This window comes from Ochotona curzoniae, unplaced genomic scaffold, assembly GCF_017591425.1.
Source record: "Ochotona curzoniae isolate NIBS_2020 unplaced genomic scaffold, NIBS_Ocur_1.0 contig_3622, whole genome shotgun sequence".
In the NCBI taxonomy this organism is placed as follows: domain Eukaryota; kingdom Metazoa; phylum Chordata; class Mammalia; order Lagomorpha; family Ochotonidae; genus Ochotona; species Ochotona curzoniae.
In genome coordinates this window covers 9,781,859-9,800,573 of record NW_024465926.1, presented here as the reverse complement: position 1 = coordinate 9,800,573, position 18,715 = coordinate 9,781,859, and the positions used below count along the sequence as shown (strand labels likewise).

The 18,715-nt window shown below is 44.0% G+C and overlaps 1 protein-coding gene across 2 annotated transcripts in view; it reads left to right on the top strand.

Moving 5' to 3' along the window:
* HYDIN (HYDIN axonemal central pair apparatus protein) overlaps positions 1-18,715 on the top strand; it is a 235,599-nt gene that overhangs the window by 130,296 nt on the left and 86,588 nt on the right. For both annotated transcript variants that reach the window (XM_040982405.1, XM_040982404.1), the window contains exons 23-28: positions 11,057-11,197; positions 11,789-11,867; positions 13,948-14,058; positions 14,297-14,506; positions 16,533-16,670; positions 17,913-18,090. In XM_040982405.1, coding sequence (XP_040838339.1) covers positions 11,057-11,197; positions 11,789-11,867; positions 13,948-14,058; positions 14,297-14,506; positions 16,533-16,670; positions 17,913-18,090 — 857 coding nt within the window. The remainder of the gene's footprint in view (positions 1-11,056; positions 11,198-11,788; positions 11,868-13,947; positions 14,059-14,296; positions 14,507-16,532; positions 16,671-17,912; positions 18,091-18,715) is intronic.

Here is an 18,715-nt window from a genome sequence, read left to right as displayed (position 1 = left end):
AGGACCTGGATGCAGGTACCTGGCTGTTAGATTTGGTGTCATCTTAGCAGCAAATACTCACCATGGCCTACCTCAAGTATCATTGCAACAAGTTGGGACTATTAGAAACATGGAGGCTCATCATCCTCTTTGTGCTTTTTGGAATTGTAAAAATCAGACTTCCATCACAATCAATACTCAAACATGATGGTTAAGTTGGTGATGGTGATGTAGCATATTTACTTCTTTTTTTTAAGATTCAGTTATTTGTATGGGAAAGACAAATTTACAGAGAAGAAGAAACACTGGGAAAGATCTTACATCCACTGATTCACTCCCCAAGTGGCCACAACGGCCAGAGCAGAGCTGATCTGAAACCAGGGGTTTCTTCAGGTCTCCCACATGGGTGCAAGGTCCCAAGGCTTTGGGCTGTGTTCTGCTGCTTTTCTAGGCCACAAGCAGAAAGCTGGATGGGAAGTTGAGCAGCAGGGACACAAACCAGTGTCTATATGGGATCCTGGTGCAGGCAAGGAGAAGATTTAGCCACTAGGCCATCGCATTGGTCCTTTTCTCATTCTTGCATGTTCTCTTCTCATCTCCTGGTAAAAGGCTCTGGAGAATCTGTTCCAAACACTCTGAATGTTATGAAGGGGGGATACAGTTCTGGGTCCAAGATACCTCCCCTTGTACTTGGAAAGCAAGGATTCCACACACACGTGCCTCTTCTGGTGTGTCATGGTGGGTAGCCACAGTGCAAGGCAGAGAACTATGTCATTACCTCACGTTCAAATCATTTGTGCTCTTTTAAGTTTTTGGACAAAGTCTTGTTGGCTTCTTTGGGCCTGAGCAAAAAGGTAATGGTGGAGCTTGAGGGCAAGCAAGTCAGAATAGCTGTTGGGCTCCATTCTGAGAAGCAGTGTGAAAGAGAAAGGCACAGGAAATCCCGAAGAGGAGCTAAGGTTCTGAACCCCCAAGGACCCTTGTAACGTAGGAAGACTGTCAGGGTGAGAGGTGTTCTATAGAAGGAACAAATTGGATGCAGCAGGGATTCCCACTCAGGAACAGACCTTGAGGCAAGTGTCCATACTCTGATTCCCAGAACGACACAGATGGTGGGCCAGACAGATGGAGGGGGTGCTGCAGGCTTGAGGGGAGGTGCGGGCAGAAGGATCCGTGACTGTAAAAGATCCTGATGAAGCTCCCTGGACATCAGCTGCTCCCTCCACGAAGTAGGAATTGGGGTAGGGAATAGAAAGTCAGGCTCACGGAGTAGGAAGGTGTGACGTGGCACCACATTGGCAGTGGAAGTGCTTCTCAGGAGACAGCAAGTCACAGACGCATTTCAAGATCAGTGTGCACGGATTCATATTATCTCTGTCATTCAGTTCAGCTCTGTCTATAATCCAGTAAAGACTCCGTGCCCTTAACCTCGTCTGTCCAATTAGGAACCTGTGAAAGGAAAAAGAAAATGGCGAAGTTGAGAATGAAAAGTCTCTCTCTCCTAGTCCATCGGGAGCATGCCGGAGGTTGGTGGTCTGTGGTTTTGTTGTTTGCACTTCGCGGATGAGAGGCTGGGGTAATCAGAGTCATGTGCTTTCTTAAAGTGTTGGCATTTTGTGATTCTAAGGTGATCAAGGATGGAATTTCTATGTAAAGGATAGGGAAAATTAGAAGACTCAGCAGAGTGGGGGTGGGAAAATCATGATAAGAAAATCAGAAGAAAGTAGCCACATAAACCAAGAAAAGGAATGTTTTTAAGGCAGGAGGAGGAGAGGTAACCACTCCATTTCCAGTAATACAATGAACTAAAACATCAACTTCACTCTTTTTTTTTTTTCATTTTTAAAGCATAGATGAGCTGTCAGGATTTCTCATAGAGGAATTTCTCGGAACAGGAGCATTTGTACTTCTTTGCCAGCTCTAACGGAATATTGAGGCTTGGGTGGCTTAGACACCAGAATGGCTCTCTCACAGCCCCAGGAGCTGTAAACCAGAGGTGCCAGCAGGTATAGTGCTTCGGGGAAGGCACCCTCCCAGGGCCTCTCGCTGGCGTGAAGCTGACTTCCGCTGTCCCTCTCCACACATCCTCGTCCTGCCGATCTGTGTCCGCATCAGCCACCAAGGTTCCTCTTGGAAGGATACTGGCCATGTCTGCTTAAGGCCCATTCTATTGACCTCAGTTCAGTGAATTCTTTTTAAAATTTGCATTCTAACTTACAGGGTTAGACTTACCAGGGACTGAAGGGCTACAACAAATCAAAACATATACAAGAGGTAAAACTCTTCATCTTGTGACTGTCCACATGGAAAACCAAAAAAATAATCAAAAAATTATTACAATTAGTAAAACAATCCAGTGAGGATGAAGCACTGAAATAAGGCCATAAAAAATCGCTTGCAGTTCTGTATAACAGCAACAAATAGAAACTAGAATATAATTTAAGCATGTAGGAATAAATCCAACAAAAATACAAAGTATTTATATGTAAGTACTTTTATTAACAGTTATTAAGAAAGACCTAAATGGTAAGCGGTACCTTTTTCATCAGTTTAAACAATCAATTCAGTAAATATGTCATTTTCCCCAAATGAAATATAACTTCAACTCCTAAGAAAATGTTGACAGGTTATTCTTCAAATTTATATAGAAAAAAAGTAACAGATAAGACTATTCAAATCCTCCACACTGGAAAGTCTTTCCCTACTAGATATCAAACCCCTCTATAAAAGAAAAAGGCCCTCAGTCCCTGTTAAGTCTGCCCTGGTAACTTAGAATGCAAAATTTAAAAAAGAAAAGAATTAATTAGATTGAAGCCATTCATATTTATTATATGGTATTCATATGTACATAGGCAGATAGAATGAAAGAGCAGATTGAAGAGGCCAGAAGCATACTCAGTCACAGGAGCATGATAGAACTTAAGTTGTCTTTCAGAAGAGAAGGGATGGCTTATCCTGCAGATGCTCCAGGCATAATCATTACCTATATAGATAACTCATACCAAACCAAAACATTCATCCCATATGAGCTTAAGGTGTCAATGTGAAATTCAAACATTTTTAAACTTAAAGAAAACATAGGATAATACATTGACTGTCTAACTAAGGAAGAATCTCTTAAGATAGAAAAAAACACGAAATTATTACCACTTAGTATCAAATTTTAATTCATTGAGAGTTGAAACAACAGCCGCAAAGTCAGAATTTTAGAATGCGTACGACCTTCAAATGATTGGCTTACATAACACGTTAAAGATGCCTTTGAAAGAAAAGATATAACTGGATTTGAAAAGAGCAGAAAGTGATAAGCAGTTATTCATAGAAAAAATATATGGACAATAAAAAGTTTTTTAAAAGATGATCCACCTCACTAGTAATCTTGAAAATGGAAATTAACAGAGCAGCTAGTCTTCATTGCACTCCACCACATTGGAGAAAAAGAAACACAACATACCCAGCGCTGCTGGGGATATGGGGGAACAGCACCCCAGACCTTGCTGAGGGGAGTGGGTGTTGATAGGGACCCTTAGGAAAGCAGTGTGTCACCTGCTGGTAAAGTTTAAGACTGCCCACAGTCTGTCTGGTGCTGTCATCTCCTGCCCTTCTCCCCGCTCTCCCCTCCCTGGCAGTACCTAGCTGGTCAGTACCTTCCCACCAGTGTATCTACAGCGAGATTCCTAAGGCTTCTCCCCACCCAGCCAGCCCTCATCTTGCTCAGCCAACCTCCCTTTTGAATGTCCAGTCACACTTAGCTGAATGACTTTGTCCCCTCTGGTCCCCGTTGGCTAAGCCCACACCAAGTGTTTGCTTTGCTTTTGTCATCTTTACTGTGCTTCTGTCATCTCATTTCCTAATCGCTGCCTCAAATAGCAGCCCTTCCTTTTTTGTGAATTCCTAAGTATACAGGAAATGGAATCCATTGCTTTTTGAGGCCAAACTCTGTCTCTATGCACTTCGGTCAGTGACCCCCTCTCCCTCATGATACAGGCAGGTTCTCGGTTCTTTAGCTTTCCGCGCCAGTGCTCCACATCCTAAAAGCCCTTCACCTCCTCCTGTGTTGTTCACCAGCTCTGCTAGGCAACGTGAAAAGCCATACTACATGTCTACCATAACAACGCCCTGCCCCGCAACTGGACATAAGATGGCTTTTAAGCCCTTGCTCATCTGAAACTGCCGCTGAGGGCAAAAGGAGAAGTGGTCAGCAGTGGCTCATTGCCCTCTCCTGCTTCACATAGTCCTGGACACCCGCTCTCTTTTTACTATGAAACCACATCATAAATGCAAACATTTACATGGTTTATATACACAATCTAAAAACGACAATGAAACAAGTGTCCATCCTCACCTCTGTGACAAATATGGCATTATTCATACAGCAGAGCCTCCTGGTAAAAAATAGAAGTCCACCTCACACCCCCTCATTGAGGTGCCAAGGCCCTTGTCATCCAAGCTTCCTGGGAGCCCCCCCCACCCCCGAGCCATCTAGAAATCCCTTTCTTGCTGGGGTGGGAGAGGTGATTAATCCGATTCAGCTGTGGAACTAATGAGAGCGCTGCATCCCAGCTCTCACATCTAAGCTTCTAGAACCGAGTTGTCTGCCTTGATGTTCATCCTGCCAGCGACTCAGAGCCAAGCAGGGGGAGATGCAGCAGGGAGGGATACGCCGTCAGCTCACTTTGTGCTTTACTTAATGTTATCCGTGTGTTACACCCCATAGGATCCGCTTCTAATCATGATTTACTTTGGTCCAGTTTCCAAAGACACCAGAATTATTACCCAATGGATAAATGAGTCAGGCTGGTTTTTGTTTCAGTTTTGACTGTTCACAAACCTTGGGTCTTTGCTTTCATGAGATTAGAGAAGATTTTTAGCCGTTTTAACATATTAAAGATCCATTCTTTTTAAGGCATTTCCCTGCTAATAGAAAGTATAGGATTTTGAGAGGCACAGGGTGAACTCAGCCTTCAGTAGAAGGAACCCATGCATCTCTGAACCCGAGTCAGGATTACAACTGCATGGCTCATTGAATGAGCTCATTCTTAAGAAAAAGAACTTATTTATCTGCATACTCATTTTAATTAAAATTCCCCAAAGCTTGCTACATCAACAGAAGACCAGGCATTAAAAGAAATTGACTTTTAAAATCCATCCTGTTTTGAAAGTATTTCTCAAGAGCTTTGAACCTGACTCCAAGGGAGATTTCACTGCCTACCTGTTTGGCAGCCTCTCTGAGAGCATGTGGCAGTGGGGACACCTTCTGGAGCCTTTGTGGAAGTGGCCATTTCACACAAAAATCCCTCTGGAAGGGAGACTCTGGTCTGGTTCCCCCACCAGACTCACCTCACAGCAACAATCTCTGGAAAGGCACTGCTCAGGCTGGATGGGAGGTGTCAGCTTGGGTGTATCCAGGTTAGCTCAGGATGGGTTCCTCTGATCCTGAACAAGGGGTCTAGACAAGGTGTCATGTGTTTTTTGCAGGGGTGGTTGCTGTCATTTTCTTTGATGCAATGGGGCCTCTTTTCTGAGTGGCTACACTCTAACTGGCACAAGCTCACCTATTGATCAGGTGGACTCCCCAGTAAAGGAGCAGGAGGCTTGGTGTGGCCCAGCTCCACTCAGCCACTTTCTCTGAGCCTCAGCTTTGTCATCAGAAGACTGAAGACAGTAGAGCCCCAGTCTCAATGTGAAATTAAATTAAACTTATTAAAAAGTGCACAATAATAGCTGGTGGGGAGTAAGTGTAGAGTAAAGCTGGCTGCAGGGACTTTACTAGGCCCCTCCTTAGCACAACTGCTTTTCCAACATTTGCTGTGTAGCCCTCTGGCCACCACTTCTCATCACTGGTTCCCAACCTTGAAAGCACAATCAGAATCACATCAGGAGTGTTGAAATAGATGAATACCAAGTAAATCAATAGCTGTGGTTGGGTTTCAGGCATCTGTCAGTCTTATGCTTCCATGGGTCATCTCAAAGGACAACAATGGGTCATCTCAAAGGACAACATTGAAAGAGCTGATGATCTCTAACCTTCCATTGCACCTCCCTTGAAGAAACTTTTAAAATAGTGTATCACGGGTCAGCACTGTGGCTCAGTGCATTAGGCCACTACTTTTAACGTTGGCATCCCATGTCAGAATGTCAGCTCTACTTCCAATTTAAGGCCCTGCTAATACTCCAGGGAAGATAGTGGATGGTTATCTAAATGCTTGAGACCCTATAATCCACATGGGAAATGGAGATCCTGGCTCCTGGCTTCAGCCTGACCCAGCCTTGACTGTTGCAACCATCTAGGGAGTGAACCAGCAGATGGAAGATTCCTTCTCTCCCCCATCCACCCACCCCCCTCGCCATTTAATAAAATAAATAAGTAAATAGATGAAATATGATTTCCACCTCTACAGTCTAAGTAATTTGAGTTTCACCTGCTCAGTCATCTCTTAAGAACTTCTGTCTTAGCACAGGTGGCCAGTTGAAAGTTCTGTCAAACATAATAATGCATTGGAGCTAGGAGACAGGTTGCTTTCCACAATGGGTGCATGTGTCTGTCACTGGCTTCCCCTCTCCCGTGGCAGAGCTAGAATGTGCTGGCAGGCAAGGCACTGGGCCAGGCCCATCTGTTTCTGTCTGTCATTTGCTTACCAATGTGGGAAAATCAGCAAGCATAAGATCTCAAATCCAGGCAATAAACAGGAAACATAGCAGGAACTATGAAGTTTGTGCTCAGAGGGGAGCTTCGGAATTTGCCACTTTTAACAGAATTTAAAACCATGATTACAGTCTACTCCCTTTAGAAACACAAAATCAGTGGCCTGATGAAGTGGTGCTTGTGATTATTTGTTGAGAGGTTATCAGGAGCAACAGAGTGTTTGGGGTAGGGGTGACTGAAGTGGGACTAGAAGGGGAGACAGGACTTCAGACATGCAGCACCTACCTGACCCTGTTGGAAGCACAAGAGTGTTGACTGCGTCAAAGCTGGTCCAATTCAGACATGGGAGACAGCTGGAACAGCCCTCACCACGGTCAGCCAGTTCTTTGCCCACAGGCTATACTTCAAGGGAAGAAGGCAGAACCTCTCAGCAGGATAGATGAAGCAGCTCCCATCAGGCCAGGACAATGCTCCAGAGAAAAGTGAAGTGGCATCTGGGGTTGGGGGAAAGAGAGATGCAGCACTGTAGTCAAGTGTATCTAGAGAACACACGAACAGCATCTGCTATGGCCACTAAACTGAAAACACATTGGACGGCATATGCCGGGCCTTTTCATCTAGCCAGTGGCAGTTTCCACCCTGTTTAGTACACACTCCCAGCATCCAAATCAATGAACCAGTGAAGGGGTTGTGTCTGCTTTAAGGTGGCCACCCACCCCATTCTTCAAGACCTGCACGGATTCCAGGGATGTCCAACGCACATCTGCAAATACCATGCCAGCCTCAACACATAATATTCAGCTGCATACAAGCTTGTTCTTGGGATTTTGTTCTGCCAAAACACTGCTTCCAGTGAAGGGAAGTAAGAGAAATAAGTGTGGTGGAGTTTTTTAAAGCTTACAGCAATGTATGTATGTATTCTCTCTCTCTCTATTGATCCTTACCCAAGAATTCACAGCAAAACATGAAGAGAGAAACTGCTGATCCCCAGCTGCTGGTCAGCAGGTGTCTGATGTTCCCTCAATTCTAAAAGGGAAAGGGTCTTCTCCTGGCTCCTCCAATGACCATAGAATTTGAGCAGTATTGATTTTCCTTACTTGCTACATGTTCTGTCTTTTAAATAACCCAATCTAATCCAGTCAGTCTGCCCAATCAGAAAGCAGTCACCTGTTCCTGAGGGTAAAAAAAAAATGAGATCTTATCCAGAACACTCTACCAATATTCAAGTTCAGTTTTAGGACCAGTTTTGTGGTTTTATTCACCGTGAGCTGCAACTCAGACTGTAAGCAGGGAGGGCTGTGCCAGCCCTTGGTTTCCAGAGAGCTTTCATTTCCCTGCTGTCCAGGTATCATTGTCAGGAGGTGTTATGTCTCCCCACATGTGTTGCTGTACTGTTTGGTGTTTTTCCTCTATAGATATTCCCACCTGTTTCCACCCCCCCTCAGCACGACATCCAATGGGGTGCACATGTTGGGTGAGAAAATGCTGTTATGTGGGGCAGTGATCCTAGCAGGCTCCCCAGGCCTCTCTGCTGACATGGGGTGATTTAATAAGTGCTCAGAATTTGTGCTGTGCAGGTTTTCAGTGTCTCTATTTGGTAAGGCTGCAAGTGATAACTCCACATTAATTATCAGTTCCACTCTCAGCTGTCAGATTGCCATTCCTACCCATGACCACTCTTCAGTGTGGCCATTTGTTAGATTTACCTGAAACCTGTCAAATCAGAATCTACCCAAAATGGAGTCCAGGTATCATTATTTCTAAAACGGTTTCCAGTAGATTTTACAGCACCTGGTATAACATGGATCTTTTACCCAGAATCATGTGATTTCAGCCAAGAGAATGTCAACTGGCGATATCTCAACAGGACCCGAATAGGGAATGGCTGAATCACCCTCCATGTTATTTAGCAGTTCTCATTCAGCTACCTGCTCATCCATCATTTGCCTGTCCACACCTACCCATCCATCCATCCATCCATCCCTCCCTCCGTCCTTCCATCCATTTATCCAATCAACCAAACATCTATTGAGTTCATGGCCTATGAATTAGAGCCTGTGCTAAGGGGCTGTGATGAGGAGACACCATTGAGCCTCCCTTCTAGATCACATTTCTGTAAGGTGAGAAACCCAGACACAGATGGTGCAAGCCCCGCGTTTTCCAGAATGGAAGTAAACTCTCATCCTTTTTAAAAGAGCAAGCAAGGTTTAGCTCAGAACCGCTACCAGGAAAGAAAAAAATATTTTTCCCTTGCTTTTTTCCAGTGGGAGGTAATATTGAGTTTTCTCTTACAATGTGGATGTAAAATTTTCCTTTAAAATAACTCAGTTAATGAACACTGCAATATACTATAATTATGTAATCATTTGAATAGCTGAAATTAAAAACACAGAGTGCCAGGAGTGGATAGCAGCGCAGACCAGCCAGCATTCTCATGTACTACAAGTGGTGGTATAAAATGGTACATGCACTTTGGAAAACAGTTCAACAAGTTTCCTATAATACTGCATATAAGTATGTGATATAATCCAGCATAATTAGGCCATGGAATTCCCCTTCCAAGAAACTTAAAAAGAAGAAAAGCAAATACCTAGACTTATACACAAATACTCATAGCAACTTTATGAGTAGTATCCAAAAGCTGGAAACAGTCCATGTGTTCATCAACCAGATGGATAAATATCCACACTGTGGACTACTGTTCAGTTAAAAAAAAAATACAAAGCAGACTTTGGTTCCATGACACATGGTGAATCTCCAAAACTTTACAGTGAGTGAAGGAAGCCAGATACATAGAACAGTACATATTGCTGATTCCATTTCTGTGAAGTTGCATGCAAATATAATCTATAGAGACTTGAGATAGAATAAGTATTGTACAAGGGAGCTTTTTAGATTGATAGGAGAATTCTGTTCATTAATGTGGAGCAGTGACCTAGGCATATAAACAAGAGTGCTTCAAACATTCATTAAGATAGCGGTTAAGACACTAACGTCCTGTACTTGGAGAACTTGCATGGGATATCCGACTGCAGCTTCCTGCTAATGCAGACCCTGAGAGGCAGTGTTGATAACTCAAGTTATTGTGTTTCTGCCACCACCCAGGACACCTGGGCTGAGTCCTGGGCTCCCAGCTCAGCCCCAGCCGGGGGCCATCGTGGGTGAACCATGCAGAGCCATGCGGAGCTAGCTAGCAATTGAGAGGACTCTGTCTCTCCTCTCTCTCGCTCTCAAATAAACACATTTTTTAAGTTCATAGAAATGCATATTATAAAAGCCATACATATATTTCAACCACTTTACCAAAATAAACATCATTCTGATTTCTTCATAAAATTTTTCAAATGTATCTGTATTTGAAACAGTGAGTTAGAAAGAGACAAAGATTTAATCTACCTGTTCACGTCTCAAATGATTGCAATAGCCTATCTGAACCAAGCCAAAAGCAAGGAATAAGATCTTTCTCCAGATTTCCCACAATGGTGGCAGGGTTGTCTTTCTCTGCTTTCCCAGGCCATTAATAGGGAACTGAATTGGAAATGGAGCATCTGGGACTAAGCTGGTACCCGTAGGAGATGCCAGTATTGTATACAGCAGCTTAACTCATCGCACTACAGTGCCAGCCCCATCCATGAACTTTCTCAAGTAGTCATGTGTGTGTGTTGGTGTGTGTGTGCACAAAATCTTCAAACTGCATGCTTTCAATGAGTGTATTGTCTGAATAAACTATTCTTCAACCAAATGGCTTTATCAGGTGATGCTCAATGTGGCAGTAGAAAGCCTGCAGTTCAGTAAACAAAATTCAAGGACAGAGTGGAGAGGGACAGTGTCCTAGAAGAAGTACAGGTGAAATGCTGTGAAATTTTGGAAAAACTTCTCCCTATGGAAAGATGGGACAGTGGTGAGAGTGTCTAACACCGGATGGCTTTTCTGCTAAGGCTCCATGTACACAGGGAGGCAGAGTGAATATAGTTGTGAAATTGGGTTGAAATTGCTGTCAAGAGTGTAAAACAGTGAGAGGAGGGGGGAGGCAAGGAGCCCAGAAAAATATTCAGGCTGTGAGGAAAACAGGAAGACTAGGAATGACCTTTGTGACATCATAAAGCCTTGGAAGTCAGCCCTGAAAGTGGGCTTCAACACCAGCCGAGCTCACCAATGGGCTCAGTGCCTACGTGTGGCGAGCAAGGCACTGGGGTTACAGTCTTATGGGAGGCAAGGTCAGATGTTCTCCGTGCCAGGCTCCATGGTCAACTCCAGGGCGTGGTCAGAAAAGGCTTCAGGGCAAGGGAAGCTACAGTAAAATTCAAAGACAACAAATCCAAGGGAAGCCTTGGAAACAGAAATGCTACCATGGGGTGATTTGCAAAAGTAGATGTGTGCTTATGTCCCTTTGTGCCTACCCTTCATCCCTGCCCATGTGTTCCTTTGTAGGTTTGTGACATGGCCGAGGAAACCCCTCGGTAACCTCCTGTCCCGCATAGAATCCATCCCAGTAACATCAACATCTGCCAGCCTAGCAGCAGCCCCAGCGACCACAGAGTCCACCGAGATGGATTTAAGTGATTCTGTCAAGTAAGTGCAAGGCCAACACAAATGTTCTGTTATGGTGTTCTTCCTATGTGCTGACTTTTACATCCTCAGTATTCATCCTCCATTGTCCTTGCGGCCATCAGTTCACCAGTCAGCAGTAAAATGAGCCCCTTCATGTGTTAGGCCCGGGCGAGGCAACTGGAATAGAGAGCTGAGAGTTATTTCTGCTCTCACAAGAGTGCAGAGTCCTGCACCCTGGGGAACTAAGTCTTCCCTATCTTGCTGCTCTCTCCGTATGTACGCCCGAGGTCTGCAGTCACAGTTGGACCCAGGGTCATGAGCAGAGTAGATGTAACAGTTCACCCAGTGTTACATCCTCCTAGGAAAATGTTCCCAAAAATGGCAGTGCATTCTAATGATCTGAACAGCTGCAAGAGCTTTCTAGGACTTTCTGCAATTTGGACACAGGTTTAATGGTCCAAGATAAAACGTGCTTGGCCGAGTCATTGTCATAGGTAACACATTTGGGGCAGAAGGCAACAGGGCACTTGTCCTTGGGGTGTGGCAGAGTGGACGGGGAAGATGGGTGGCTCTGCCATGCAAGTGATTCTCCGCATCTCACTAAACCCCCAGGACCACGCTAGGAGACGATGACGACGGCCCTGAAGAAGGAGAACCCAGAAAGAACAACATGTTCACCACCATCTCAGATGTACAGGTCCCTTTCCCTCAGGAGGGTTGGCAAGTTGGGGTGGGGAATCCTTCACATGCAATGAAGATAGAGTGGCAGGTGCAATGCTGGGATTAAACTTGGATTGGGCTAAGATAAGGGGGCAGACCTCTTCTCTTCACCAGGTCCCAACCAAACACCCCACAGCCAGCACCTCCATGAGAGATCAGGGCACCTCACCACACAGATTTCAAAGCCTGGTGGTCCTGTGCTCTTGCTACCCATGAGATGGGGGTTACCGAAGGAGAGAAATTCTTCTCAATGTTTCCTCAGTAAACACAAAGAGATCAGGAGAGTTCAACAACTCATACCTTTCAATTCTCTCATGAAGATTTGCATACCAAGATGTGTGTTATTAGAAACATAATTTAGAAATTGAAGACATAATGAAAAAATAAGTTGCTGTATTCCATGATATTACAGTCTTTTAGAATAGTGGCTATGTTAGTAGCAGCAAAAAAAAAAAAATTTGAGCAGGCATTTTATAGACTTTGTGGGCAGGAATATGATACCCAATTGGCAAATAGATCAAAATGCAAAATTTATAGTTCTTCCAAGTACACTTCCGCCTTTATATAAAGATGTGAAGCTATACTTATACACTTTATTTATAGAAACAAGAAAAAGTGGAAACAATTTAATTGCACTGATGGGAGAGCAGTGGGTAAACAGAGACTGTATCTGCAAATACATTAAAATGAGAAAGTCCTTTCTTGAAAGACATGAGGACGTTCTCCATATTGCCAGTTTGTCATAAGTTCTGATGTAATTAATAAAAAAATTACTAAGTGTAAAACTATGCAGAGTGAGCTAACATCATGTCACAGAAAAAAAAAAAGTATATAAAAGCAAGTAAGACTTCCTTAGCCCTTACGTGAGCTTTGAACTGCCCCTGGCTCTCTTTTTTTGTACTCTTTTGCCTTCCACGTAGTGCCATGTTTTGAATGCTGTGATTTTTCCTGTTTTAGCAACCAGGGCCACATCCATGCAGCGGGAGCTGGGCCCGTGGCCCTTACCCACTGCGTTGTATCACCTCCCAGAGAGTTAGGCAGATGTGTTTGCTCTTGCGTGGGGGTATCTCTGGAATATGTGTTTCATAATGCAGGGAATTCTTTTCTGTTTTGTTCTCCATTACCCCTTTAGGATCTAGAACTAATTCATAGTAAAGCCCTTGATAAATACTGTGAGTGAAGAGAAAATGAATTGAAATATTCAAGAAGCTGGACAGTGGCTACTCAGGAAACAGCACAGGAATTTTGTGCTTTTTACCAGACTGTTGAATAATTTTAAATTTGCACTGTACATGTGTATTGTCTGGTTTTTAGTCTTTCACTTGATGCTTATAAATACTCTCCAGTCCCTGGAAGAAGGTGACGCTAATGTTATAATATCGACCAAAAATCAGAATACCGTTGTGTATACATGTTGTCATGTATGTGCACAGTGCATAGAGACACGCATGACATCTACCATATTATGTAACAGCTGATTTTTCTTTTTGTGGAGCTTTCTATAATTTTTTCCTTACAATGCAGGAATGGAACAAGGAAAACATTTGCCTTCTAAATGTGAATTCTTCTTACACTATTTGGAAAACAAATTTCTCATGGAAAATTGGAGAATATGGAGAAATTAAAACATCAAGATCCCATCACTCTAGAAAAATGCTACCATAGCATTTTTGGCAAATGCTGTTTGCATGTGATGGTCTCTGAACGGACCTGCACAGCTCACAGTTCCAGGCACATGAGGCATGGGTGTAGTCTGATGTGACGGAAACTGCTTTGCCACTCAGTAATCTTGGGCACACCATTCCTACTCTAAAACTCACATTGCATTTCCCAAAAGTGATTCCTTATTGATGAGCATTTAGTTTGCTTCCAGGATCCTTCCATCATAAATGCAACCGCATTCAACATCCTTATGCATACATTTTGGGTACTTCTCCCTAAGAAGAAAAATATCTATATGAGCGATGTTTATGACCACACACATCAGGAGGAACATGTTGGCAACCCATTCTGAATGCTTGCTAGATTCTCCTTGCATCTTTACTTCCCAGGGAGTAAAGCCTTGCTCTGCCGAAACAGAAAGGACCCAGAGCCAAATGGATTGTCCAGAATCCCTGTGGATCCTTGAACGGGATGACATACTTTCCATCGGGATAGAAGAAGTAAGTACCGCCTCCTGGACCCTGATTCTTCCAACAGAGTCCCCACGTTTTGGAAGCTTCAGTCTCACTGGAACACTGTGATGAAATCATGTTGCCATCCTATATATTTGGGGGTGCTTTGTCTCTGGTCAAGCAAAGGAGTTAGGAATCTAGCTGCTGGCAAGATTTTAGCTTCCCCTCTGGACAGGCCCTTCATGCTGACAGCTGTCCTCATGTGGAATGGCTTTCTCCTCCACAGGTGTTTGACATCTTGCCCCTGTACGGAGTGCTGCAGCCACACAGCAGCCATCAGATCTCTTTCACCTTCTACGGGCACTGTGACATCGTGGCCCAGGCCAAGGCACTGTGCAAGGTGGAAGAAGGGCCCACATATGAGATAACACTAAAAGGAGAGGCATCCATAATCAACTACTCCTTTGACACCACAGATATTAACTACGGATTGCAGGTACTGTGGTTATGAGCCCTGGTCCTTTTCCTTGCCTCCCTTCCAAGCCTTTGTTCATCACAGAATCACCTTTACCCTGTCTTTGATCCCTGGTCAGCCTCCATACCTCTGATTAATCTCTTAATGCCAGCTGTTGGCCAGAAATGTTTGCTTACTCTCTCTCCATCTCCCAAAGCTCTCCATGTCAGATGCTGAAGTTTGTGTCTTCCTTTTTAATGCACAAATCCTTCCCACTTTCTCTGTCCTTTCCATTGCACTACCATTTTCTCACCTCTTATAGGGCTCTGTCCTTTGGCCCTGTCCCCAGCATCCTCCCAGTCTGTTCCCCCGGTCAGCATCCCCATCCTATAACCACACCAGGGGGTCTTATCAAGTCCTGCCTAGATTATCACAGCAGTTCCCCCACACGGTAGTATGCACCCAAATCACACAGAATATTGTCCAAGTACAGGCTCTGGTTCCGTCAGTCCAGGACAAGGTCTGAGAGTTTGCTTTGCCAACAAGTCCCCAGGGTTCCTGAGATTGCTGGTTCCCTGACCCCTTCATGTGAGGGGTTGCAGAGTATTCATAGCACCCTTCACTGATCCATCCAAGCATCATTGCCAGGTAAGGTCTTCTCCCAATTGTCTTTTTCATCCCATCAGTCCTCTGACTGAGCAGATATTCCCAGAAGCATTTGGAAAAATAACATGGCATTGAGAAAAGACCATGATTTTGCATCCTGTTTAATTCACAATGACTGTGACCTTGGGTGCATCAGCCAACTGCTTAAAGCCTCTAGCCATGTCTTAAGTGAAGCATCAGGTCAATGCTATGTTGTGGTAGAGTAGGCCTGCATGTATTAGTTTCTTTCTCTGTTGTCCAGTGGGAGCCATCTTCTTGCACGTGAGTAAGGGTATGCTAAGACCCTTTATTAAGTGATGCTCATTACACAGTTCATTTCTCATAAGCCCCCATCATAGCCCATTCGTTTAATTGTGACCAAGCTGGTTTACTGACGGGCCCTAATGTCCCCCAGCCTCTCCTGGCGCCATACTTTCTCTTGTGTTGTCCCTGTTATCCTCCGCTCTGCCAGCGTCAAGCCTGTGCATGCTATGAGACACAGCTCAGCTGCATCCCAGTTATCCCACCACTTCACAAACCCTTAGCATTTGAAGCATGGACTTCACCACAACATAATATACTTTCTCATCTTTGTTTTGAAATAGCCATTAGTAATTCTGTCTAGCCAACTGGTCTTCCCAATTATATTTCATATAAGGTACTCAAATACCATATCTAGAAATTTTTAAGCAGGATTGAATGCCCAGAATGTGGCTACTACATGAATAATTATTGACTCACATCCTATGTCTATAATTATTGTGCCTAAAATCAAATTGACCCAACATCCGTGTTGACCAAATAGAATTCTCTTTCCTTCATTATCTCCAGGGTCCTTTGGACAATTGGCTTTGGTTCATCTCTGGGTAGATATTTCAAAACAGCTCATCCTTGCCCTAGGTGGCCCTGAGGGTCCCTGCAGTGGACTTGGTTTGTGGTTAGTTGAGTTGGCTAACGTAACTGGTGAATTATGTTAACACAGGACTAGGAAAAAGAACATAACTGGCCTATGACACCCTTCATTCTCATACAAATGGAAAAATTCAGCCCAGAACATTCTGGCCTCAAAACTTATTGTTTTCCTTACGAGATAAAATTCAAAAGGGAAGTCTTGGCATATTAAAAAATGGACTTCCAAGATTCTACCAGAGACATATTCCTGTGGTGAAAGACGCAGAGCGGCAGAGGGCTGAAAGGCTCGCACCCCACTGTCCCCTGCCTCACCAGACGAGAGCCGGGTCCTCCAGGTCTGCAGAGCCAAGGGGTCCCCTTCTTGCTGCTGCTGGTGCCTTTCTGGGGTCCTGGAACACGCATGCTGCAGTGTGTGTTTCACAAGAGCCAACACCCGCCTGTGAGGCACATTTGTCGCTCACCTTCGTCAGGTGGCAGCAGGTGCCACCACTCCTCCCCGTCTTCTCCCCAGCTGTTTGACCACGTCACAGAGCGTGAAATCAGGCTGACAAACCTCGGGAAGGTCGGCTTTGACTTCAAGGTCCTGACCGACCATCAGTCTTCACCCGAAGTCCTCCTGCCTGGAGTGCCATTCATCCAGCCTTTCTCGGTGAGTTGCAGCAGCAGGAGCCCAGGGTCCGTCCCACAAGCCACACTGCCAGCCTTCACTGCCACGAGTGTGCACGGGACTCCTTTCCTTTCCTTTTGTTCTTCTAATTAAAACTGAAATACACTCAGAAGCAGTAAAAAAATAAATTGAGGTCACACCACTTTCTTATTAAGCACTTATTTATCAATTTTTGTTTTATGAAGTATTGCTTTATCTTGAGCTTTATAAAAATGGCATCATTGGACCCAGCACAGTAGCCTAGTGGCTAAGATCCTTGCCTTGCATGCTCCAGGATCCCATGTGGCACCAGTTTATATCCTGGGTGCTCCACTTCCCTTCCAGCTCCCTGCTTGTGACCTGGGAGAGTGGTAAAGGACAGCCCAGGGGCATAAGACCCTGTACCTACGTGGGAGACCCAAAAGAAGCTCCTGGCTTCAAGTTGACTCAGTTCCAATCATTGTGGCCACTTGGGAAGTAAACTAGCAGATGGAAAATCTTTTTCTTTGTCTCTCCTCTCTATGAATCTGCCTTTCCAATAAAGGTGAATAAATCTTTTTTAAAAAATGATATCATTAAATATAGTCTTTTGTGTTTAGGCTTTTTTCCCCACTCCATATTGTTTTATAATCTTTGTCAACACTGTCAATGTAAATGTGGTTCATTTATTTCCACTACTGAATAATATTCCTTTTCTAACTAAATATTCTTGAAAGTAAATTTGATTTTTTTTTATACTAACTGTTCACTAGTATAACAATCCTACTATAATCCTTTATACAACTCCTGGACCACCAGTGAGAGAATTTTCCTGTGACTTTTCTTAGGAGTGGAATAGCTGGGTCATAGTGTACGTGTGCGTTCAACTTATTAAAACAGTGTGGACATTCTCTGTGCTTATTCCCCACCGGATGTGCAGGGAGTTTCCTTTGTTGCCAAAAAAAAGAAGGATCAATCTTACAGTTTGTGAATATTTTGCTGTGGCCTTAGTTTGCTGAGTTACGGGTGCGGGCCCTTTTTTATTGTTCCTATTTGCTGTTATGTTTTGTCTTTTATGAAATGTTGCCTATTGTTTCTTTTTTTGTTTCTCTTGTCATTTTTCTTGTAGTTTCATAAGAATGGGTCGTTGGGGAGGAGTGTGAGTGGAGAATAACCAAGAAAATTTTCTTTTGAGATGACTTAGTTCATCAAACCAGAGATTTATTTGTATGTTTTAGAGTTCTCGCTGGTCTTTCTACTGCCTAGGGCTTTATCGGTTCGCATGATGAGCAGGTGTTGAAGATTTCCTACCTACCTGGAGTACCTGAGGTATTTCAAAGAAGTTTCCAGATCCAGATTGCCCACCTGGACCCAGAACACATCACCATCAGTGGAGAGGGAATTTTTCCTCGAATCAGCCTTGATCTCCCCAGGAATCTCAGAGGTACTTGTGCACCCACTGTGGTATCTCCCCACTGAGGGACACAGCATGTGTTTCTGCTTTGCTTATTTGAAGGTTGATGGCTACTCATGTTTTTACTTGGCTTTGTAATTGCTTATGATAAGCTCCTTTATTCTTTTGTAACAGGCTTTTGAATTCCTTTGCCCTTGATCATTAAAGCATGAAAATTTGCGCTGGCTTAATACTGGAGTAGTTATCATCTTCTTACCGACTGCCTGCCTCCCTGATACAGGATGTTGTGGCACATTTAGAGTTAGTTTTTAAAAAAAAAAAAAAAACAACTTTGACTCAAATTCACTTTGTAAACAGAGCTGTATTCAATGTGAAAACTGACTTTTCACAACAGAAAAGGAATATCCACCTGTCCTCATCTGTCCATCATTGCAGGGGTGCCAGGGTGTGGGGTTTCAGAGCAGGACCAAGGGAAGTGCCCAGCAAGCTGGAATCCAGATGGTCAGCATGCCAATCATTATCTCCAAGTTCCTGTGTGGCCGCATCAACTCAGATACAAATCCAGCTACTCACCAATCACCTCACCCTCTACAAGAGAGGAATCCTGGCAGCTGAAGTGGCAGACAGTTCACGTCCCTTCTCACTTCACCCTGCA